Raw genomic sequence first — 26,025 nt, 5'->3', positions numbered from 1 at the left:
AAAAAAAACAATTAAAGTACCACTAGAGGCTTCTAGGGGCGTAGCCGCTAGTCCTTAAATAATATACTAAAAAAAAGTCTTTTATACTTCATAATAAAAATTCCTCTTAATAAATAATATTTATGAGAAGTATATTTATGTGTGAGTGGGGGGGGGGGGGGGTATAAATAACCCATATGGTATAGTGGCAACAATTTTTTGAATTCCATTTATTTTTTGTTCAGTTTTTTAAAACTTTTGCTTTTGAATTTTTATCTTTTTACTTATGTTAATTAATTTATGTTTGTCTGTCAATTAGGATCTCTAGAATAATAAATTTCTAAAAAGCTTCTTGTTGGTCCTTTACTGTACATATTAATAGCTCTGATCGATAATTCAGTCAATTTAATTATTGGTGAAAAAGTTTGGACCCTGTAAAAAACTAATACAGATTTTTAAAAGTACCTAAGTTTTTAAAACCAATAAAAACTAAATTTTGGTTACCAGTACAATTTACAGTCCAATGTTTCTCCCTGCCCCCCAAAAGTTTTTGAATTCCCAAAATAAAATCACATTTTAAAAGTCAGATATATTCTATTTTCCAGTATAGCTACGAAACGGATTTACATCCGCTGGATTAGAAAAGGTTTTAAGCCTTACTGAAAAATAATGTGTAACATCGTATTACAGACAATTATCAACGAATATCAAAATAAAAATCAGGTCTAACAAAACTGGTTTTTAGGTGGGGGGGGGGGGGGAGGAGACATGTTTTTTTTTGAGGTTAATTAATTTGAAATTTGCATATTTTTTGAATTCTTATTCCGATCAGTGGTAAAATATAAATATTTGTAGACAAATAGGAAGTCATTCTAAATATCCAGAACAATAGACATAGTACAACTAGAGTCATTCTAAATATCCAGAACAATAGACATAGTACAACTAGAGTCATTCTAAATATCCAGAACAATAGACATAGTACAACTAGAGTCATTCTAAATATCCAGAACAATAGACATAGTACAACTAGAGTCATTCTAAATATCGAGAACAATAGACATAGTACAACTAGAGTCATTCTAAATATCGAGAACAATAGACATAGTACAACTAGAGTCATTCTAAATATCCAGAACAATAGACACAGTACAACTAGAGTCATTCTAAATATCGAGAACAATAGACATAGTACAACTAGAGTCATTCTAAATATCGAGAACAATAGACACAGTACAACTAGAGTCATTCTAAATATCGAGAACAATAGACATAGTACAACTAGAGTCATTCTAAATATCGAGAACAATAGACATAGTACAACTAGAGTCATTCTAAATATCGAGAACAATAGACACAGTACAACTAGAGTCATTCTAAATATCGAGAACAATAGACACAGTACAACTAGAGTCATTCTAAATATCGAGAACAATAGACACAGTACAACTAGAGTCATTCTAAATATCGAGAACAATAGACATAGTATAACTAGAGTCATTCTAAATATCGAGAACAATAGACATAGTATAACTAGAGTCATTCTAAATATCGAGAACAATAGACATAGTACAACTAGATGCCTTGGCCGATAAACAGGCACAATCAATGCATTACCATGCACAGTTAGTACTTCTCAGACAAAGGTCGTGCAATCAAAGGGTTAGTTGCCTCCTGGATGTTACTTAACCTAATATCCATCATTTAACTTTAGAGTATTGCATTCCATTACAAGCTGATGATGCCCTTGGGTTCTCTAGATGATCACTTGAAATCGAAGGAGAATCTCGTCCCATGTTAGGTTATAAGTAATAAAATACAGGACATCGTAGGTATATGCCCCGCAGGGTTAGATAGAGGGGAAAAAGGGAAAGCATCTAATTTTGTATGTAAATTCTGGATTATATTGAGTTTCATTACAATTTCTAATATTTAATAAAATAGCATATTAATACTCTATATTATTATATCTATTACATACATATAAGACATACTATATTTAGAAATATTTATTTAGAGCATTGACGTTGGGCGGGGGATGGGTTTTAACCCATAAGTCCAAAAATGTACGCAGGTCTAAAAAGTACAAGGGCAAATAACTATTAAATTGCTACTTATAAATATTAAATTAGTATTTCTTTTTAAAAACTTTTATTTTTGTACTTTTTAGTAAAAAAAAACTTTCTGAAAAATATTAAAAACCCATATGAACAGAATATGCACTGTACAAATTCAGAAACTTATTAAGCCCCCTTTAGCAAAGCTACTGTATAACTAGGGTATGGGTACAGTTTATTAGGCAATTTGATCATATTTTCCATTACTCTATTGGACTGTAAATTACTTTTGGGGTATAGTTTTCATTCACGGTAAAGTTGTCAGTCCCATATAAACAACCCCTTAAATAGTGGATGTAAATATTCATTTATTTCCCGGAGGTAGTCATTTTTAGAAGATTTTTAATTTTTTTTGGAAGATTTTAGAATTTTTATTAATTATTAAAAGAAACTTGATATCAGAGATATAAATGATCATAGCCGGGAAATAAATGAAAATTAAAAACCAAAATTAAACCACATTTTAGCATAAAAAAATGAGTTTTTTGTTTAAATGAGAATGATATTCCTGTCCAGTTTTTTGTTTAGGAATGAATATTTCTTACCCTCGTGAATAAACTGGACAGGAATACCCCATTCACAGACTAAGAGTGTCCACATTTTTCCATAAATAATTTTATTCTAACTTATGGCAATTTTGTTTATTATAAGGGAGGGGGGTGTACATTAATTCATTAATATTAGTCTTATTCATAAAGACTCATGGTTTATTGTATAATAATATATCTATAGATTAAAATAGGTTTCGTGAATATTAAACAATAAACACACATATAATAATTTAGTGTAAAAATATTTTTTCTCGTATTCATTTGAAACCGGTGGATAGGAACCGGTTCTCGAATACGAAAAAACTATGTCTAGCATCGTATTATATCCAGTTTTCTACGAATATAGAAATGTACAATCATAAGATTAAAACCAGTTTTTTTAGCCGGTGCCTCCGGCACCTCGGGGCTAAAAAAACTAGTTTTAATCTTATAATTGTACATTCTATATCCGCGGAAAGCCGTTTATAATACGATACGAGAAATAACTATTCTTGCATTTAAATAGTTTATACTTGCATAGACTAACCAATGCTTATTTTTTTTTCATTTCGTAAACCATTGTGATAGCAATCTATGTATAAAATTTATTTTTATTTCAAAATATATTTATTAACTATTCCAGTATGGCTTCGAAACCGATTAATATCTGCTGGATTAGAACCGGTTCTCAGCCATACTGAAAAACCATATATAAATAGCATTATATCATAAACATTTTTCCACGAATATTAAAATGAAATTCATGAATCGGGGCTAAGGGCTAATTTTTATTTTAATATCCACTGAAAGCTTTCTTTAATACGATGCGATAAATAACTATTATTAAATTTAAAATTAATTATAACATTTATAATTTGGCATTTTTTTTAGATTTTTCTGTCTATATAACAGTTAGATAAAACAGCATGCTGATTTTCTAGTTGCGTCGTCCTTTGCCTTTAATAGCTTAAAACCATCCGAAGATATTTATATAGCTTAACTGAAAAAAAAACATCCGATTTGGACCAAAATTTCCAAGATCTTCAGTTTCAGACATATAACCTTACTACTTTATATTAGAAGAAAAGTCAGTTGATAAAGGGTGGCTAAAGAAAATAGCTTAAAACCATAATATACTGAATTTAAAGCATTCTTGAAAAACAGAGCATAGTCATAAAAGTATTTGCTCAAATATTTAGCTATCTGTGATAGACTGAAAAACTAACAGACACACAGAAAGACAGACGGACAGACAGATTGACAGACAAACAGACGCTTAAACGGACAGACTTACAAACATACAGACATATAGACGGACAGCATAAAACTTTATAAATTAGGATAACCTTTAAAATTCAATATCATACAGTTTACTTCTATTTATTGTTATAGGTCAAAAATCAGAAATCTAAAGGGATACGACAATGGCCGATGAATTGATGTTTATACCCAATGATGATACACAAAATTGCCCCTTCTGTAGATTACAATTAGTTGTTAAAACATTTGTACATTCATTAGAGTAAAACACTAGAGGGAGAAAATGTTAAATAACTGTATCTCCCAATCGCAATCGTCTTGTGCAACCTTCCTATTGGGTCATTGAAAATCAACCAATGTTATCGCTTATATTAACATAGCTAAGTAGCAAAAAATAATTTAAAAGCAGACGAAAGAGGTCTTTGAAAAATGTAGGAAGGTAGTTACTATAGATCTGTTGTACATTCAGCTTAATGAACCTTCAAATCAAAATTCAATAAAAGTACCTTAAGTTGTTAAGCTGACAAATAAGAAAACGTTATTATAAGACTTTGGGGACTAGTGTAATTTACAGTCCAATGTCCCTTTCTTCCCTGAAAAAATAACGTTACATTTAAAAATTATGAAAAGATGAGTGATTTTTGATGTAAAATTTTATTTACATTGGAATTTGGTTTTAACAGATTTTTTGACCTTTTTTATAAACAATAAAAATATACATAAATATTTATAGATATTTAAAAAGGACAAACAATATAAAGAACGGATTATCAGGTAGGGAGGGGACATTGGGCTGTTTATTATTCTAGTCCCCAAAGTTTTATAATAACGATTTCTTATTCGTTAGCTTAATAACTTTGGTGATCCAATTGAATTTTAATTGGTTGCTTCATTAAGTTGAATGTTCAAACGTTTCAACAACTAATTGTAATCTACAGAAAGGGTAATTTTGTGTATCATCATTGGTGATCAATTTATCGACCATTGTCTTATCTCTTTAGATCCCTGCGGTTTATAGGTAGTAGTATTCTTTAAAAGTTTTAAAATTTTAAATAAAAAAAACACAATAAGAACTTTAAATACTAAAATTTGATGAAATATGTAGTATGTTTTTTTTTCATGGACGATGCATGTACAACCCAAATTTTGATTGACAAAATTACCACCTTAAATCCATCTAAAACTTATAGGTGAAAAAGTTTGGAAACATTTAGTTTGTACAAGCCAATCAAAACTTCTAGAAAGCCCGAGTTTTTAATTCAACAAATGAGAGAACGTGTTATTAAAACTTGGATTTTTAATTATAATTTACTTTCAATGTCCACTCTCTCTCTCTGACATAGAGAATTTCGGGTATAGTCCCTTTAATAACATCGCCTCTTAGGGGGCGTTTCGTCGTATTTCTCCTATTTTAGCCCCTACGGGGGCTCTAACCCTGCAGAACCAATTTCCTAACAATGCGGGGCAATCACCTAACCCAACCTAAAATATCCTATCAAAAGCTACTGTGAATTTACGAGGAAACGCTCCGTAAGAGGCGATTTTAAGAACCTAGTAAAAGTGTCTGACTCTGATTATGACGTAAAAAAAAATATCCAATGAGAGGCCAGTATACACTGTAATTCACCAATGGTAAAATTTATAGTGGCCTCTAATTGGCTAAATTTTTAATATACATTTTTAGTTAGATAGTGTTGCGCTATTTAAGAAGATAGTTGTACTTGTTTTTAATACAATAATTTCTAGTTTTATATCATTTAGTATTACACTCAATTAATATACATTTTTAGTTAGATATAGCTGCGCTATTTATAAACCTAACTGTTCTTGTTTTTAATACAATAATTTCTAGTTTTGTATTATTTTGTAATAGCTGAAGTCAGGGATCTTATGGGGTAAGACAATGGTCAAAAATTGTTATACATCTCCAATGATTTTAGACAAAATTATAGAATATAAATATTGATTAAGAAGTTTAAAAAGTTAAGAATCAACCAATCAAATTTTTGTAAAAGTATCCAAATATTTAGTGTCAATGAATTCAGTTATAAAACTTTGGGTACCAGTGTTATTAACATTCCAGTGTCCCCTCCCTGCCTGAGTTTAAATATATAGAAAGAGGGGAGAAATGACTGTTTAATACACTAGTCCCCAAAGTTTTATAATAACTTTTTCTTATTTGTTGGCTTAACAACTTTGGGGACTTTTGATTGGTTGATTCATTATCTGTGCGTTTAAAGTGCATTAATTTATCAGCCATTGTCTTATCCCTTTAGATCCCTGATTTGAAAAGAACTTGTTGCCCCTGGGGCACACTTTTGCAAACAAAGAAAACTAACTCTCACCAGGGGCGTAGCCATGGGGTGGCAGGGGGTGTAGTGTCTCCCTTTTTCATTAACCAATTTAAAAAAAAAATACCAACATATACCTAAAAAAATATTTTGGGTATAGTTTCTTTCGTGGCAACGCCTCTTACGGGGCTTTTAGTTGTATTTTCACAATAGCTTTTACCCTATTTCTAGCCCCTAAGGGGGGCTCTAACCCTGCGGGGCAATCACCTAACCCAACTTAACCTAACCAATCAAAATCTAATGTGAAAATACGAAGAAACGCCCCTTAAGAGGCGTTGTCACGAAAGTGACTATACCCGATATTTTTTTGTGGCTAAAGCTGTAACTTGGGTATATTGGAAGGGAGTTGACATTGGACTGTAAATTATACTAGTACCCAAAGTTTTATAACCACGCGTCCTCTCATTCGATAGCTTAAAATTTTTGGGAATCTTATTAATTCTTAAAGGGTTGGTCTAATATAGCAGTGTCTAAACTAGGGTTGGGCCGGATGTCCGGCCATTTTCAATATCCGGCCGGATACCGGATATTAAAACTATCCGGTTACAGGATATCCGGCTGATTTTTGACGCCGGATATCCGGTTATCCGGCCGGATATCCGGTAATCTGCCGGATATCGAACGTTGGCCAGATATCCAGCCGGAACCGGATATCCGGCATTAGAAATCAGCCGGATATCCGGTATCCGGCCAAAAAAGTATCCAGCCCAACCCTAGTCTAAACTTTTCAATGAAGGGGTAATATTGTCTATCATAATTTGGTGTGTACATCAATTTATCGTCCATTGTCTAATACATAAAGATCTCTGAAAATTCCTTGATTTAAACATCTGGTTATGCCCTCGCTACTTTAACTAAGCAAAATACTCTAAAAAAACGCCAAATAATTGTTAAAATAATCAACTTATCAATCTTTACATAAAAGTAAGAGGAAGTATGTATGTGTATGTTTAAAATCTCGTTATCCATTGAACCGAAATTGTTCGTCTTAAGGATGGCTTGTAACTATTTGGGGAGTGTTCCTTCATCCTTTCATCGCCCTAAGAAAAACTCCCCCCCCCCAATTTTTTTCTCTTAAAATAAAAAGGAAAAGGAAAGTGTAGAAAATGATGACAGTTTGTAGGGAGGAGATATAGTATTGAAAATCAGGGAGTCCCCAAAGTCTTTTTTATTGAATTTTATTGAATTTTGGTTGGGTGTTTCATTTAGTTGAGTGTCACTGCTACACGTATCAACCACTAATTGTAATCTGCAGAAGGAGTAATTTTGTGTATCATCATTGGGTATATACATCAATTTATCGGCTATTGTCCTCAAAGTTCAAACAACGTGAATTAAAAATAAGCATGATTCGGTAAATAATTTATATTTTTTTTAGAGTATTATTTGCAGAGTAATAATTTACTTTATGGACATTTTATAAATAATGAAACAAATAACTATGCATTTCTTTACTTAATTTCTTTATCTTCTACTAGCGGCTTCGCTCCCTAGAGGCCTCTAGAGGTTCTTAAGGTGGTGGGGGGTTAAATTCGACCCCTCATACTTTATTTTAGAAAGATAAGGTAAAAAATATTTTTTGGCGGGGGGCATTTTTTTCTCCAAAAAACAGTTATAAACCTTCCCAGGACCATTAAGATGCTTGATTGTAAAGGAGAACCATATTGGTTCAGTGGTTACAGGAACTTTACAGTGAAACTGCTTATATTTCTATGGAATGTTTAAATATATTTTTAGGAAGTGTATCTTCACCCTCCTAAATGAAACCACCCTTGGAAAAATATATTAATCCTCTCATTTTTAAATTTTTTTCTTTATAAAACTTTGACACTAAACTTAAAGAACCAACAAATGAAAATTCAAAAGACCCAAAAGTTGTTAATCTTAATTCAATGAATAAGAAAACGTTATTTATTATAGGACTTTGGGGACTGATATGTCCCCTCTCTTACTCACCAGAAGAGGAAATTTAATAACAATAAAAATAAAAGAAGTAAAACATTTAATGTTTAAAGTTAAATATTAGCAGATGTTTATCTTTTAAAGAATTATATTATATCATATCCTGATAACTTAGTAGCAAAGCAACTCTATTCATAAATAGCAGAGACCTTAAGGGATAAGACAATGGTCGTTAAGTTATTGTACACCCCAAATGATGAAAATTACCTCCTTTATCCTATTATATAAAGTAGTAAGCGTTTTTTGTCTGTCCCGAAGGATCTCGCTAACTGCTAAATCGATATTGTTCTCCTTTACAGTGAAGCTTCTTATAGGTCCTGGGAAGGTTTTAAACTATTTTTGGGAAGGGTGTCTCCACGTCCCCCCAAAAATATTGTTTTACTCTTGTAATTTAAAATGGGATGAGGTCAACTTTTCCCTCGCCTACCTTAAGTGCCCCTAGAGGCTTCTAGGGGGCGTAATAAAAATCGTTTTAAAAGTTGGCACTGCAAATTTGAACCAAGCAATTAAGATTCTATAAAGTACCCAAACTTTTTGAGCCAACCGATAATTATTTTATGGCGATAAAACTTTGGGTACTAGTAAAATTAGACTGATTGGGGACATTGGCCTGTTTATTACACTAGTCACCAAAGTTTTATGATAACTTTTTATCAATTGTTCTCTTAACAACTTTGGGATTTTTTATTGAACTTTGATTGGCTGGTTCATTAAGTTGAGTGTCAAAACGTTTAAACCACTAATTGTAATTTTGTATATAATCATTGAATATTTTCATCCTTGTTACAAATATAATATAACAAATCTGCAAATTTTTTGGCAAAAAAACTAAATTTATTGTGTTTTATTTTAAGTATTAAACTGATTAATTTTGCTTTGGGGGTAAATGTGAAAAAAATGAAATAAATAAAATGAAAACGGAAATAAAATTACGTAATTCGTTTAATCAGGGATCTTAAGGGGGAAGACAATGGAAAATAAAGTTATGTTCACCGATGTAGACCCTTCATTATAATGATTATGATTATCAAAAATGCTTCATGTTGGTGAAAAAGTTTGGAGTTTTCCAAATCAATCAGAAAAATCCCAACTTGATTGAATATTCAAGTATTTGTTTAAGTATTAAAGTACACATTTATTGTTTAATTGATTAAAGTATTCTTTTGTTATTAAATTTATTTCTAAAAGTGGTACAGTATAAATGTCGTCTTCGGGTTTGGAATTTTAGGGCAACTATAATAGGCCACAGTAAAAGTGTCTGACTATGACGTCAGAAAAAATTAACAATTAACCAATGAGAAGCCAGTTTTCACAATGGTAAAATATATAGCGGCCTCTCATTGGTTAGTTGTTAATTTTTTTCTGACGTCATAGTCAGACACTTTTACTGTTTTCCTATAATACAATAAAATGAATTCATCTATCTAACTATCTATCTATCTATTTTAGTCAAGGGGTAATGGTGCAATGGGCAGGGTGTTGGCATGGGTTCTAAGGGTTCCCGGTTCAAGCCCCGCCACGTGCAAAATTAACTCTGATGAATTGAGCCATACTGATGAGCCCTATCTTTCTATTTATCTATCTATCTATCTATCTATCTATCTATCTATCTATCTATCTATCTATCTATCTATCTATCTATCTATCTATCTATCTATCTATCTATCTATCTATCTATCTATCTATCTATCTATCTATCTATCTATCTATCTATCTATCTATCTATCTATCTATCTATCTATCTATCTATCTATCTATCTATCTATCTATCTATCTATCTATCTATCTATCTATCTATCTATCTATCTATCTATCTATCTATCTATCTATCTATCTATCTATCTATCTATCTATCTATCTATCTATCTATCTATCTATCTATCTATCTATCTATCTATCTATCTATCTATCTATCTATCTATCTATCTATCTATCTATCTATCTATCTATCTATCTATCTATCTATCTATCTATCTATCTATCTATCTATCTATCTATCTATCTATCTATCTATCTATCTATCTATCTATCTATCTATCTATCTATCTATCTATCTATCTATCTATCTATCTATCTATCTATCTATCTATCTATCTATCTATCTATCTATCTATCTATCTATCTATCTATCTATCTATCTATCTATCTATCTATCTATCTATCTATCTATCTATCTATCTATCTATCTATCTATCTATCTATCTATCTATCTATCTATCTATCTATCTATCTATCTATCTATCTATCTATCTATCTATCTATCTATCTATCTATCTATCTATCTATCTATCTATCTATCTATCTATCTATCTATCTATCTATCTATCTATCTATCTATCTATCTATCTATCTATCTAACTATCTATCTATCTATCTATCTATCTATCTATCTATCTATCTATCTATCTATCTATCTATCTATCTATCTATCTATCTATCTATCTATCTATCTATCTATCTATCTATCTATCTATCTATCTATCTATCTCTACCTGGATCTAGGAAGTAACATGGAGCCATGTATAAAGACAGCTCCAGATAGAAGCACATACCAACAGCTATTTAACTATCTATCTATCTATCTATCTATCTCTACCTGGATCTAGGAAGGTACATGGAGCCATGTATAAAGACAGCTCCAGACAGCAGCACATACCAACAGCTATTTAACTATCTATCTATCTATCTATCTCTACCTGGATCTAGGAAGGTACATGGAGCCATGTATGAAGACAGCTCCAGACAGCAGCACATACCAACAGCTAGCTAACTATCTATCTATCTATCTATCTCTACCTGGATCTAGGAAGGTACATGGAGCCATGTATAAGTCAGCTCCAGATAGTAGCACATACCAACAGCTATTTAACTATCTATCTATCTATCTATCTCTACCTGGATCTAGGAAGGTACATGGAGCCATGTATAAAGACAGCTCCAGACAGCAGCACATACTAACAGCTAGCTAACTATCTTCTATCTATCTATCTCTACCTGGATCTAGGAAGATACATGGAGCCATGTATAAAGACAGCTCCAGATAGCAGCACATACCAACAGCTAGCTAACTATCTATCTATCTATCTATCTCTACCTGGATCTAGGAAGGTACATGGAGCCATGTATAAAGACAGCTCCAGACAGCAGGACATACCAACAGCTAGCTAACTATATATCTATCTCTACCTGGATCTAGGAAGGTACATGGAGCCATGTATAAAGACAGCTCCAGACAGCAGCACATACCAACAGCTAGCTAACTATCTATCTATCTATCTATCTCTACCTGGATCTAGGAAGGTACATGGAGCCATGTATAAAGACAGCTCCAGACAGCAGCACATACCAACAGCTATTTAACTATCTATCTATCTATCTATCTCTACCTGGATCTAGGAAGGTACTTGGAGCCATGTATGAAGACAGCTCCAGACAGCAGCACATACCAACAGCTAGCTAACTATCTATCTATCTATCTATCTCTACCTGGATCTAGGAAGGTACATGGAGCCATGTATAAAGACAGCTCCAGATAGTAGCACATACCAACAGCTATTTAACTATCTATCTATCTATCTATCTATCTCTACCTGGATCTAGGAAGGTACATGGAGCCATGTATAAAGACAGCTCCATACAGCAGCACATACCAACAGCTATTTAACTATCTATCTATCTATCTATCTCTACCTGGATCTAGGAAGGTACATGGAGCCATGTATGAAGACAGCTCCAGACAGCAGCACATACCAACAGCTAGCTAACTATCTATCTATCTATCTATCTCTACCTGGATCTAGGAAGGTACATGGAGCCATGTATAAGTCAGCTCCAGATAGTAGCACATACCAACAGCTATTTAACTATCTATCTATCTATCTATCTATCTCTACCTGGATCTAGGAAGGTACATGGAGCCATGTATAAAGACAGCTCCAGACAGCAGCACATACTAACAGCTAGCTAACTATCTTCTATCTATCTATCTCTACCTGGATCTAGGAAGATACATGGAGCCATGTATAAAGACAGCTCCAGATAGCAGCACATACCAACAGCTAGCTAACTATCTATCTATCTATCTATCTCTACCTGGATCTAGGAAGGTACATGGAGCCATGTATAAAGACAGCTCCAGACAGCAGGACATACCAACAGCTAGCTAACTATATATCTATCTCTACCTGGATCTAGGAAGGTACATGGAGCCATGTATAAAGACAGCTCCAGACAGCAGCACATACCAACAGCTAGCTAACTATCTATCTATCTATCTATCTCTACCTGGATCTAGGAAGGTACATGGAGCCATGTATAAAGACAGCTCCAGACAGCAGCACATACCAACAGCTATTTAACTATCTATCTATCTATCTATCTCTACCTGGATCTAGGAAGGTACATGGAGCCATGTATGAAGACAGCTCCAGACAGCAGCACATACCAACAGCTAGCTAACTATCTATCTATCTATCTATCTCTACCTGGATCTAGGAAGGTACATGGAGCCATGTATAAGTCAGCTCCAGATAGTAGCACATACCAACAGCTATTTAACTATCTATCTATCTATCTATCTATCTCTACCTGGATCTAGGAAGGTACATGGAGCCATGTATAAAGACAGCTCCAGACAGCAGCACATACTAACAGCTAGCTAACTATCTTCTATCTATCTATCTCTACCTGGATCTAGGAAGATACATGGAGCCATGTATAAAGACAGCTCCAGATAGCAGCACATACCAACAGCTAGCTAACTATCTATCTATCTATCTATCTCTACCTGGATCTAGGAAGGTACATGGAGCCATGTATAAAGACAGCTCCAGACAGCAGGACATACCAACAGCTAGCTAACTATATATCTATCTCTACCTGGATCTAGGAAGGTACATGGAGCCATGTATAAAGACAGCTCCAGACAGCAGCACATACCAACAGCTAGCTAACTATCTATCTATCTATCTATCTCTACCTGGATCTAGGAAGGTACATGGAGCCATGTATAAAGACAGCTCCAGACAGCAGGACATACCAACAGCTAGCTAACTATCTATCTATCTCTACCTGGATTTAGGAAGGTACATGGAGCCATGTATAAAGACAGCTCCAGACAGCAGCACATACCAACAGCTAGCTAACTATCTATATATCTATCTATCTCTACCTGGATCTAGGAAGGTACATGGAGCCATGTATAAAGACAACTCCAGACAGCAGCACATACCAACAGCTAGCTAACTATCTATCTATCTATCTATCTCTACCTGGATCTAGGAAGGTACATGGAGCCATGTATAAAGACAGCTCCAGACAGCAGCACATACCAACAGCTAGCTAACTATCTATCTATCTATCTATCTCTACCTGGATCTAGGAAGGTACATGGAGCCATGTATAAAGACAGCTCCAGACAGCAGGACATATTAACAGCTAGCTAACTATCTGTCTATATCTATCTATCTATCTATCTATCTCTACCTGGATCTAGGAAGGTACATGGACCCATGTATAAAGACAGCTCCAGACAGCAGCACATACCAACAGCTAGCTAACTCTCCGCCACTGAAGAAAAAATAAATTCAATAATATAGGCGAGGAAATAGAGGACTTTTAAATTACACTGGTATAGTACCCAACTTTTTCTTATTCATTAGCACAAAACTTTGGGAACTTTTATAAATATGATTAGTATCAAAACTACTTGTGTCCAAACTGCTTAAACTATAATAAAATCTACGAAAAGGGTATTTTTGTTCATTATCATTGGGGATAACACTATATAGCCACTAGCCTTTAGGGGCTATGCCCCGAGAGGTTTGATTAACCAAAATTTTGACAGACGGAGAGACATCGATCTACTTTGTATTTTAGATAAAATATTGTAACTAAGAGGTTTGGTGAATTTTTAACTTAAAAATGTAAAGGAGGTTTCGTGATTTTTCTTTAAAAATAATAGTATTTTTTACAAAAGTAATAGAGTGTGTGTCTGTCTAGATTTTCTTTGTAACGAAGATTATAAAGTCAGTGTAAGGTTTATAACTATTTTAGAAAAGGGTTACAAATTTATAAAACTGATAAATTTTTCCTTCTTAGGAAAGCTTAAGATATGTCAAAGCATGGTTTTATGCTTTTTTATTATAAGATTTAGGCCTAGGGTGATTTTATGCACAGCCGCTAGTTTCAATAAAAAGTTACTAGGAGTCTCAGTGACTGTCTGTACTAATGGATATAGAATTTACGTGGATATTAGGACAGAGAAAAAATTTCGTCAATTAAGGTTGCTAAAATCGACTTCATTTATTGGTCAGTTTATTCATCCAGTACGAGGTGGGGGGGATGGGGTAAATGGTAAATCGTTATTTTTAGCCAACTACAAGTTTCACATGAAAATCTCAAAGTAATAATAATTCCATTTTAACAAGGATAAAACTTACCAGAATAGTATATCATTTGCAAGGGCAGTTTGATATCTGACAGACAGACACAGGGAGCGCAGCGCTGACTCTTTCAGCCGCGAGAAAGCGGGGATGTCGTTCAGGTACTCGTATATAATCTCCAGGTCCTGAAATAGAGATACATAATTAGATATACTGCTAGAAAGATAGATAATTAGATATCCTACTAGATAGATAGATAATTAGATGTCCTGGTAGATAGATAGATAATTATATATCTAGGTAGACAGATAGATAATTAGATATACTTGTAGATAGATAGATAATTAGATATACTTGTAGATATATAGATAATTAGAAATACTAGTAGATAGATAGATAATTAGATGTCCTGGTAGATAGATAGATAATTATATATCTAGGTAGACAGATAGATAATTAGATATTCTGGCAGATAGATAGAAAAGTAGATATATCATGGTAGATAGATAGATAAATAGATATCCTGGTAGATAGATAGATAATTAGATGTCCTGGTAGATAGATAGATAATTATATATCATAGTAGATAGGTAGACATTGATTTACAAAATAAATTTTATACTTAATATTTAGATATTTAGATAGATATATATACAAAAACATATTTGAATTAATATATAAAAAAAATATTCAGAAAAATTTACAAATAGATAGAATTTTTCGAACTCTTTTTTTTCATTAAATAAACTCACCAAACCTTTTCATAGTAATTGATAAGTTTCGTGATTTATCAATTTTAAATTTAATTCACTTTTAGAGCCGGTTTGAATCCGTAGAATAATAAACGAGTATTTGACAGGGATCTTAAAGGATAAGAAAATAGAGGATAAATTGATATAAGTCACAAACAATATTGTTCAAAATTACCCCTTATTATGATTATTATAATGTTGGTTAAAAAGTTCAGACACTACAAGTTAAGACCAACCAATCATAATTCAATTCAAAGTACCCAAAGTTTTTAAACCTATGAATAAGATATAAAACTTTGGGGACCAATATCATTTACAGTATATTGTCCTCCCTCCGTGAATATTGGTAAAAACATAAGTCTATACTCAATGTCATAATGTCAACTTATATATTCTATAATCTACTTAGAGAAATAACATAAATTGACATCAGGTTGTTAAAATGGATATCCTTTATTAATCAATTCGTTCATCCAGTCATCCAGTAGGAGGGAAGGGGATAGGGTAAAGTGGGGGGATGGGGAAGAATATTATTTTAGCCAGCTTCAAGTTTCACTTTATTACATGATAATCTGGTTTAAGATCAAAGTAATACGTTTTTTTGTAAGATATTTAGGAATGTACCCTCCAATGATAATAAACAAAATTTACCCTGATGTAGATTTCTTAGGGAAATATTGTGGACAAACCAACGAATGAGAGACTGAGAACAGCTTTCTGCTGGTATCAAAATGAAAAATTATAAGATTAAAACTCGGGGCTACCAAAACTGATATTAATTTAATGATTTTTTTAACGTTTGTGGAAAATTGTCTCTAAATAATACAATGCTATACATGATTTTTCAGTATGGCTGAGAACCGGTTCTAATTCAGCGGATATTAATCGGTTTCGAAGCCATACTGTAAAATGTGGTCCAATCGGGGTATAAGTAAAACTAACCTTGTTTTTCCAATAAATTATTTATATCTGTCTTAAAACTTAGCCAAAATATACATAAACAAATGAAATAAAACTATTTTTTTTTATTATTTTATTATCATATTTTGTCTTTTAAGTTATGCTTTTCAGAAATATTAAGGGATAAGACAATGGTTGATAAATTGATCTACATCCCCAATGATGATGAAGGGGATAAACAAAATTGTCCCTTCTGTGAATTAAGATTTTTTGTTGAAAAGTTTGGACCTAAAGATCAATATTTGTTAAAGTAACTATAGTCTTTAGGCCAACGAATAAGAGAACATATATATAAGACTTTCTATATTAAAAAAGGATGGAAAGCCGATACAAAAAAGAAGCTGAAAGAAAGACAAGTAAAAGTAAAACAAAAAGTAAAAGAGTGACAAACTATAACAGTAAATTACATTTAGGTATAATTATTTTATGTTTAAAAATCACGAAACCTTACAAGAAAACCTATGTTATTTCAGGAATCTAAATAATAAGACAATGGCTCATAAATTGATGTACATCACCATTGATGATATAAAAAATACCCCTTTTGTGTATTACAATTATGGTGTAAACGTTTGGAGACTAAACTTAAGGAGTTAACCAATTAAAATTCATTAAAATTCCCCAAAGTTAATAGGCTAAGGAATAAGAAAACGGTGTTATAAAACTTTGGAGACTAGTGTAATAAACAGCCCAATGTCCCGATCCTCCCTGGTAAAACCTAAAGGTCTTAGATGTACTTTCTATGAACTCCTTCGTCCTTGTTATTTGAAAAGGTAGGATAATTAATTTCAATCTAAAAATGAAGTATCGATGTTCAAAACCTTAATGAGGGTAAAAAATATACATTCAATTAACCATCTTTTATGCATTGATACATAGTTTAATGATGTCTTTCTGTCTGTCTGTCTATCTGACAGATATCAGTAACCACTTAACAGAAAATATAGATACTTATCCTGTTAAGCTATTTTCTTGGGGGTTGGTAGAATAATTCAATAAAGTATCTATACTAATTTTAAGTAGAATGATGTCTGTCCGTCTGTCTGTCTTTCTTTCTAAAGCATCATACTTCAATAACCACTGAACCGACAATGTTGTGATTCTCATGGAATACAGATATTGTTCCTAAGTATAAATACTAATTTAAAGTTGAATGATGTCTGTCCGTCTGTATGTCTTTCCTTCTGAAGCGTTAGATATCAGTGACCGCTGAACCGACAAGGTTGTCCTTCTCATGGAATATAGATACTGGCCCTGCAATGGTTTTAAGCTATTTTTTGAGGGGTTAATATCAATCTAAAAATGAGGTATTAACGTTCTAATGAGGATAAAAACTTTACATTCAATTAAATATCTAAACTGATTTAAATGTAGCATTTCTACTCTATAATTATTTATCTTCTGTCCTTAATTTTAAGGGAGGGAGAGGACATGGGACTGTAAATTACACTGGTACCCAAAGTTTTATAACCTCGTCATCTTATTCATTGGCTCTAAAACTTTGGGTACTTTTATTGAATTTTGATTTGTTGGTTCCACACCGTTAGTGTCCATACTTTTCAACCAATGTCTATTTGTCTGCTATTCTTTGTAACTATTTTAAGGCATCTTTAAAATCCAAATATAAAACATTTTTAAAACTCATAAGAATGTGTTGGATTATTATGCAGGGATCTAACTTTACTTAATGAACCAACTAATCAAAATTCAATAAAATTTATTAAGCCAAGGAATAAAAAAACGTTATCATAAAACTAAATCATAGGAGAGCTTTGCTTCTAAGAATATATTTAAATAAACCTTTTTAAAACCATGGCCTACATTTTTACAATAATAACAAGGATGACACCATTCATAAAAACGAAATAATCAGAGATTTAAAGGGATAAGACAATGGCCGATAAATTGATATACATCCACAAACTTAATACATAAATTTTCTGTAGATTACAATTAATTGTTGAAACGTTTGGACACCTAACATAATAAACCAACCAATCAAAATCCATTAAAAGTCCACAAAGTTGTTAAGACAACGATTAAGAAAACGTTATTATAAAACTTTGGGGACTAGTGTAATTAACGGCCCATTGTCCCCTCTGTCTCTGGAAATAGTACTTGAAGAAACTGAATATTATTTAAAAGTTTAAACAAAAATTCTGTTTAAACATCTAACAAAATATAGGACACATAAAATGGACGTACTTACATTCTAACTTTCTAAGACTTGATAACAGAGATGTTTCTTTTTTAACATTGTGTTTAATCATTCTAGGAGTTACCATTGCCATAATCATAAAATATATTTTCATGTTCAAAATTGATGTCAAAAAGCAACACGTTTAAATGGACGTACGGACTATCTGATCATAATTATAGAGTTACTATGCTTTCTTAAGTATACCAGATTGTTACAGAAATCAGGCAAACGAACGAACGGACAAACGGGAAAACCCTAAAGAGTAGGAAAGCTTCGCTTCAACAATAAATATGTAGATTTTATTCATTTCATATCCTAATATGTATGTATTACCTTTAACATATTTTTGGGATAAAATGTTCCGTAAATTTAACTATAAAAAGACAACATAGATGTTTTTTTTTCGTTATAACATTTAAATTGTTTTTTAACTTTATGTAATAAAATAAAAAGGATGATTATTAATTTTATCGCCAGTATGGCTTCGAAACCGATTAATATCCGCAGGATTAGAAACGGTTCTCAGTCATACTGAAAATTTATGTATATTGTATAGCATCGTATTACAGACAATTTTTCACGAATATAAAAATAAAAATAATCAAATTAATATACATTTTTATCTCTAACCCCCTCATCCCCCAACACACACCTTCCCTTATGTGCCTCTAGAGGCGTAGCCGATAGTTCATAATATCTTTGGGGTGGTTAGTTTCCTATCAAATAGCCTAAAACCTATTCTACACCATTGAAAGTTATTTATCGCTTTGTGTTATAGACAGCTTCATCGGATATTAAAAAGGAAAATAATAAGATTAAAATCAGTTTTGTGATTTTATTTTAATATTCGTGGAAAATTGTCTGTAATACTATGCTATACATGATTTTTCAATATGTATGAGAACCGATTCTAATTCAGCAGATATAGGTTTTAGAGTCATAGGAAATATTTTAATCTATTTATCTATCCCTTTATCATATGTAGATAATAAGGATTTAAACTGTTTTTATTTATGCTATTTTCTCCTATTTTCATTCATATGTTTAAATCAAGGATGTTTGTCTATCTATCTATCTATCTATTTATCTTTTAATCTATTTATCCTTCCCTTTATCATATGTAGATAGATAATAGGAATTTAAACTGTTTTTTTTTATGCTATTTTCTCCTATTTTCATTCAAATCAAGGATGTTTATATCTTTCTATTTATCTATCTATCTATATTTTAATCTATTTATCTATCTCTTTATCATATGTAGATAATAGGGATTTAAACTGTTTTTATTTATGCTATTTTCTCCTATTTTGATTCATATGTTTAAATCAAGGATGCTTATATCTATCTATTTATCTATCTATCTATATTTAGTTTATCTATCTATCTATAACTCTGTCTGTCTGTCTGTCTATCAGGTATTTTTTTATTTATCTATTTAAACTGTTTTTATTTATGCTATTTTCTCCTATTTTGATTCATATGTTTAAATCAATGATGTTTATCTATCTATCTGTTTATTTAGTTGTCTATTTATCTATCTGTTTATTTAGCTGTCTATCTATCTATCTATCTATCTATTTGTTTATTTATTTATCTATCTATCTGTTTATTTATCGATCTATCTATGTGTTTGTCTGTCTGTTTGTTTAGCTGTCTATCTATCTGCCTGTCTGTCTATCTGTTTGTCTGTATGTTTATTTAGCTGTCTGTCTATCTATATATTTCTCTGTCTGCCTATCTATCTATCAGTATTTTCTATCTATCTATGTATTGATTATCTATCTATCAGTCCATATATCTATATATCTATCTACATATCTATGTATCTATCAATGGTGATTATAAATTTCTCAGTCCCCTTTTAAGTCATATATGTCATTTCATGATATCCATACGAAGTGACACATTAAAAACATTTTTATAATAAATTTAATCTGCTATTACACTAGTACGAGTACTCTTAGTTTTTTAACCTCGTTATCTTATTCGTTGCCTTTAAAACTTCTGGCACTTTTATTCAATAGTTTAATCTATAGCTGGGAAACTTTATTTATCATCAATGGGGATGTATATATCTTTTTTATCCATTGTCTTATACCTAAAGGTCGCTGATTTTCTCATATGTGTCAGTGTCATAATGTAAGTCAATCTTGATTGTATTATATTAAATGGATGTATAATATACGTGGACATTATGACAGGGAAAAAATTGCCGTCAATTTATGTTGCAAATGCCTCAATCATTTATTGGTCAGTTCGTTTTTCTAGTAGGAAGGGAGGGAATGGGGTAAAGGGGGGTAGGTAGGGGACCGCTATTTTAGCCTGCTATAAGCATCACTTTATTAGAAAACATGATAATCTGGTGTAAGATCCAAGTAATAATAAATCCAGTATTATATTTGTGTATATTATATTAACAGGAATAAATGGATTGAATTAATATAAATAAATCTCCCCTCCAAAATTTATGATTTGTTTGTATGTCTATTAAGTGATAAGACAATAAACGATAAATTGATTTACATTCCCAATGATAATAAGCAAATTAACCCCTTCTATAGATTGTTATAATTTGTTGCAAAGTTATGACACTTCATGTTTGTAATTAACCAAACAAAATTCAATAAAAGTACCCAAAGTTTTTGTGCCAACAAGTATGATAATGTGGTTATAAAACTTTGGGTGCAATGTCCAATATCCCAGCAATAAAGCAAAGGCATTTGATCAACTATTAGTATAAAAAAAAGGCACCTGGCATAGTATAATCTTTTCTCGCATTCATTCGAATCCGGTGGATAGGAACCGGTTCTCATCCATACGAAAAAATATGTCTAGCATCGTATTATATCCAGCTTTCTACGAATATAAAAATGTACAATCATAAGATTAAAACCATTTTTTTAGTCCGTGCCTTCGGCACCTCGGGTCTAAAAAAACTGGTTTAAATCTCATAATTGTACATTCTATATCCGCGGAAAGCTGTTTATAATACGATGCGTGAAATAATTATTATCTATATTAGTATTTTAATGACTAATAATTTATATCTTTAGTTGATATATCCCTTTCTTCCTGCCTGTATTTAGACCATTCAAAAACAGGGACTCAAAGGGATAAAAGGATAAAATAATTGGGTAAAAAATTCAAAAATAAATCTTAAGAAAAATGCAGGATCATAAGAAATAATGGATATAGGATGTACGTGGATACATTGACATGGGTAAATTTAGCTAGAAAATATGGACCTCATATATTGGTCAGTTCGTTCATCCAGTATAATGGGGGGGGGTGAGGTTAAGGTGATGGATGTGGGGAATCGCTATTTTAGCCAGCTGCGACTATTATTTTATCAGAGTATATGAAAGTCTGGTGCAACATCCAAGTAATAGAATTTTTTAATAAAAGCATATCATTATTAAATAATTCCTTATTTATGATTCTAAGCCTGTTTATTAGTCAAAATATTCTCCCATCTAAAAATAAATAGGTGACAAAAAAAGTTAAATTTCTCCTAATTTTCCCTTAACCGTGGTCTAAACGTTTTCTTATTGTGGTAATTATGTTAATTATATAATAATTATGTACATATGCCACATATTTTATTAATACATGTTCTATAGACCTTAGCTTTCCTCGCTGTGTCTGTCTGTCTGTCTGTCTGTCTGTCTGTATGTATGTATGTCTGTCTGTCTGTCTGTCTGTCTGTCTGTCTGTCTGTCTGTCTGTCTGTCTGTCTGTATGTATGTATGTCTGTCTGTCTTTCTGTCTGTATGTCTGTATGTCTGTATGTCTGTCTGTCTGTATGTCTGTATGTCTGTCTGTCTGTCTGTCTGTAAATCTGTCTGTCTGTCTGTCTGTCTGTCTGTCTGTCTGTCTGTCTGTCTGTCTGTCTGTCTGTCTGTATGTATGTATTGCTAGTTTTCTTATCTTAGTAATTATGTTAATTGTAGTATAATTATGTACATTTCATATATGTATATATTTCATTAATAAATGCTATGATTATTGTCGGCCTTGTTTTGGTCAAAATAGATAAAAAATTGACATGGTTAGGTCATTTATATATATTGTTTATGCAATATAGATAGACTAGCGGTTGAGCCCCTAGCATCGGGATATGGAAAAGCAGAAAAACAACCTAAAACAATATCTATAAAAAAAGAAAAGCCTAAACCATTTCAACACCTATAAAAAACTTCACTGTAAAGAAGAACCATATAGGTTCAGCGGTTAGCGAGATTATTTGTTACAGACAACAAAAAAAGCTTACTACTTTATAAATAGTAAGTTGGATACTAGATAGATATTTACTGGATAAATAGATAATTATGGACATTTGTGGTTTAAAAATTCTCATATAAAAGTAACAAGATGTTTGTCTAACCCTTTGTCTGTGTGTCTGAACCGAAAGATCTCACTTACTGCTAGATTGATATGGATCTACTTTTCAATATAGTTTATGTAAACTCTTTGTTTAGAATGCCCCTAGAAGCCTCTAGGGGCCAATTGGCGCATATGGATCTTAAGGAATGAGACAAAGGACAAGTTTATTTTGAACAAACCAATCAACATTAAATTAAACCTTAACGGTCGGTTTTTTTTTATCTCATTTTCTACAAAAAAAAATCTTCTAGCTTCAAAAATAAGAAAATTACAGCCTTTTGAAATGTTTAAGTAAAAAAAGACCTAAAAACAAAGGTTGTCAAATAAAAGGGTGAAGGAAGCGAAAGTTGACTTTGACTTACTTAAGGTCGGAAATTCATTATCTAACAGGGGACTTGCACTTTTTTAGCCCTCTTGAAAGATAGATAGATAGATACATATATCTTAAAAGATAGATAGATAGATGCATATGACTTGAAAGATAGATAGATAAATGCATATGACTTGAATGATAGATAGATAGATGGATACATATAACTTAAAAGATAGATAGATAGATGCATATGACTTGAAAGAAAGATAGATAGATACATATATCTTAAAAGATAGATAGATAGATGCATATGACTTGAAAGATAGATAGATAAATGCATATGACTTGAAAAATATATAGATATATACATATAACTTGAAAGATAGATAGATAGCAAGACAATTACCTTTTTCCCCCATCAAATTCCATTCAAATTTATTCAAAAAGTTTTTAAGTTCTTCCACCCACAATGGATTATTTATGGAATCTCAAAAATGAGTTATTTAAGCAAACAAAATTTAGCATAAATGGATATTTAGATCCCAAGGTATTAATTGATCGAGCGATAGCTCATCATTTAATACAATAAAAAATAAACTTGAATATCTTTTTTCACAGATTGAATTTCAAAAATCATTCTGACAGTTTTTCCAAAGTCAGTATGATCTATCAAATGAAAAAGGTTTGAAACCGATAGAACATTTCTTTATACTAAAACATTTTTTTCTCACGTTTGTTCCCATGCTCAGATATTTTTCCCATGATTGAAAAAAAATGAAATTAAATGATCATTTAATGCAAAAAAATGGTTCTCACACTTGAAAAATTTTCCCACGCTTCTAAAATAAGAATTAAATGATAATCATATGTATCATTTAAATTACAATGTTTGAATAAAAGAATATTTACTTAAACCAAATATCACCTTTTTGTAATAGAATGATAATTTAAGAAAATCCAGGAGAGGACGGGTACATTGTACTATAAATTAGGCTGTTTCCCAAAGTTTTATAAATATATTCTCTAATTCGTTGAATTAAATACTTTGGAAACTTTTTAAAAATCTCTGGGTAAAGTGGGGGGGTTTTAATGCAACCATCTCGTAATCAATGTATAAATGACACTTAGAATTCAAATTTCGATCTGAAATTTTGCATGAGGAACCCATGATAGGTCTATTTTCCCTAAATCGATTAAAAAGTTGGAAAAGTAACGGCTATCGGCTGCCAGCTCAGACGTTTAGCTGTTTTGGGGCTTTTTTTAGGGCAAAATTATCGATAAAAACACCAATAAACTTTTTAAAAATTTCTAGTACCAGCTGTTTAACAGCTAGAATCGACTAAAAAAGGCTGGTAGAAGCTATAAAATACCAAGAGTATCATTTTTAGACCGAATAATTTAAAACTATCATTCAAAAAGTTGATTCCTCCGTAATTAATGATGGATATGATCTGAAAATAGCCAAAAACCGGCTTAACGGCTGAGCTGCCAGCCGTTACTTTTTCTAACTTTTTATTCGATTTAGGGAAAATAGACCTACCAAGGGTTCCTCATGCAAAATTTCAGATTGAAATTCGAATTCTAAGTGCCATTTATAAATTGATTACGAGATGGTTGCATTAAAAAAACCCCTCTTTGTTTAGATTGTACAACCGACAGTGTTCAAACTTTTCCACCGATAACCTTTAGTGGTAATTTTGTTTAAATCAATTCATTTGTTGTAAAGTTCGGACACTTAAGGTTTGTACAACCTAATCAAGATTTATTAAAAAAAGTAAAATTGGATACAGGGATTTTAGGGGATAAGACAATGGACGATAATTATGGATGGTACACAAAATTGCTCGTTCTGCAGATTACAATTAGCGGTTGAAACGATTGGACACTCAACATTTCTGAACCAACCAATCAAAATTCAATAAAAGTCCCCAAAGTTGTTGAGTCGACAAATGAGAAAACGTGGTTATAAATCTTTGGGTACCAGTGTAATTTACAGTCCAATGTTGGCTTCCTCCGTGTATAGATGTCATTATACAATTTAGATTTTTAAAACTCCATATTCAAGTTGTTTTTATCCACTGTGTTCTGTGTTAAGGCCCCCCTGCTAGCTTTTTTTCTTACTGTGGCGTGGGCCTTAATTTGTTCCAAATTTCAAAGTATATATTCGGTGGCTCCTTATACAGTTTTTATAAAACAGTAAAAAAATTTAACTTTTTAAAAACGAAGATTTCAACAAAAAATTTTCATGTGATATAATTATCCTATTCATCTAATTTTTTCAATTACTGATTCCTTTTACAACAAGGCACAATTTTATAAGTGAAGCATCTCTATAAGTCATAAAAATGTAAACAGTATCCTGTATCTAAGCAGTTTTGCAACAAATTTACTTTAATTTTGCTTTTTCAGTTCTGACTCAGGGTTAATGATCGTTTGTCCTATTATTTAAGAGCTTCGCTTTTATAGATGTTGTCATCCTTGTTAATTTGAAATTGAAATACCGGGAGGGAGGAGACATTAGACTTAAATTATAATGGTATTTTATTTTTTTGTCAATACGTTCGTTGGGTTAAAAACTTTAGTTACTTCAAGAACACAGTAATAGTGTCTAACTGATTATGACGTAACAAAAAAATTAGCCAATGAGAGGCCACTATAAATTTTACCATTGGTCAATAGCGGCCTCTCATTGGCTAATTTTTTTTTGTTAGGTCATAATCAGTCAGACACTATTACTGTGTTCCTTCAATTAAATCTTGATTGGGTAGTATATTTTGTTGATGATAATTGGGAAAGTTTTAATTTAATAAAAATACGCTCTTAAGTTATCTAAAT

At 31.8% G+C, this 26,025-nt stretch overlaps 1 protein-coding gene across 1 annotated transcript in view; it reads right to left on the bottom strand.

The window, feature by feature from the left end:
* Nucleotides 1–13,679: 13,679 nt before the first annotated feature.
* Nucleotides 13,680–26,025, bottom strand: part of LOC145315569 (rap guanine nucleotide exchange factor 6-like) — a 134,111-nt gene continuing 121,765 nt past the window's right edge. Inside the window, exons 2-3 of the mRNA XM_080155550.1 lie at nt 14,640–14,767; nt 13,680–13,767 (exon numbers count right to left, since the gene is read on the bottom strand). Coding sequence (XP_080011676.1) covers nt 13,680–13,767; nt 14,640–14,767 — 216 coding nt within the window. The remainder of the gene's footprint in view (nt 13,768–14,639; nt 14,768–26,025) is intronic.

The sequence above is a fragment of the Acartia tonsa genome, chromosome 4 (assembly GCF_053477335.1).
Source record: "Acartia tonsa isolate MP-2025a chromosome 4, ASM5347733v1, whole genome shotgun sequence".
NCBI classification, from domain to species: domain Eukaryota; kingdom Metazoa; phylum Arthropoda; class Copepoda; order Calanoida; family Acartiidae; genus Acartia; species Acartia tonsa.
This window is presented reverse-complemented; position numbering and strand designations above follow the sequence as displayed.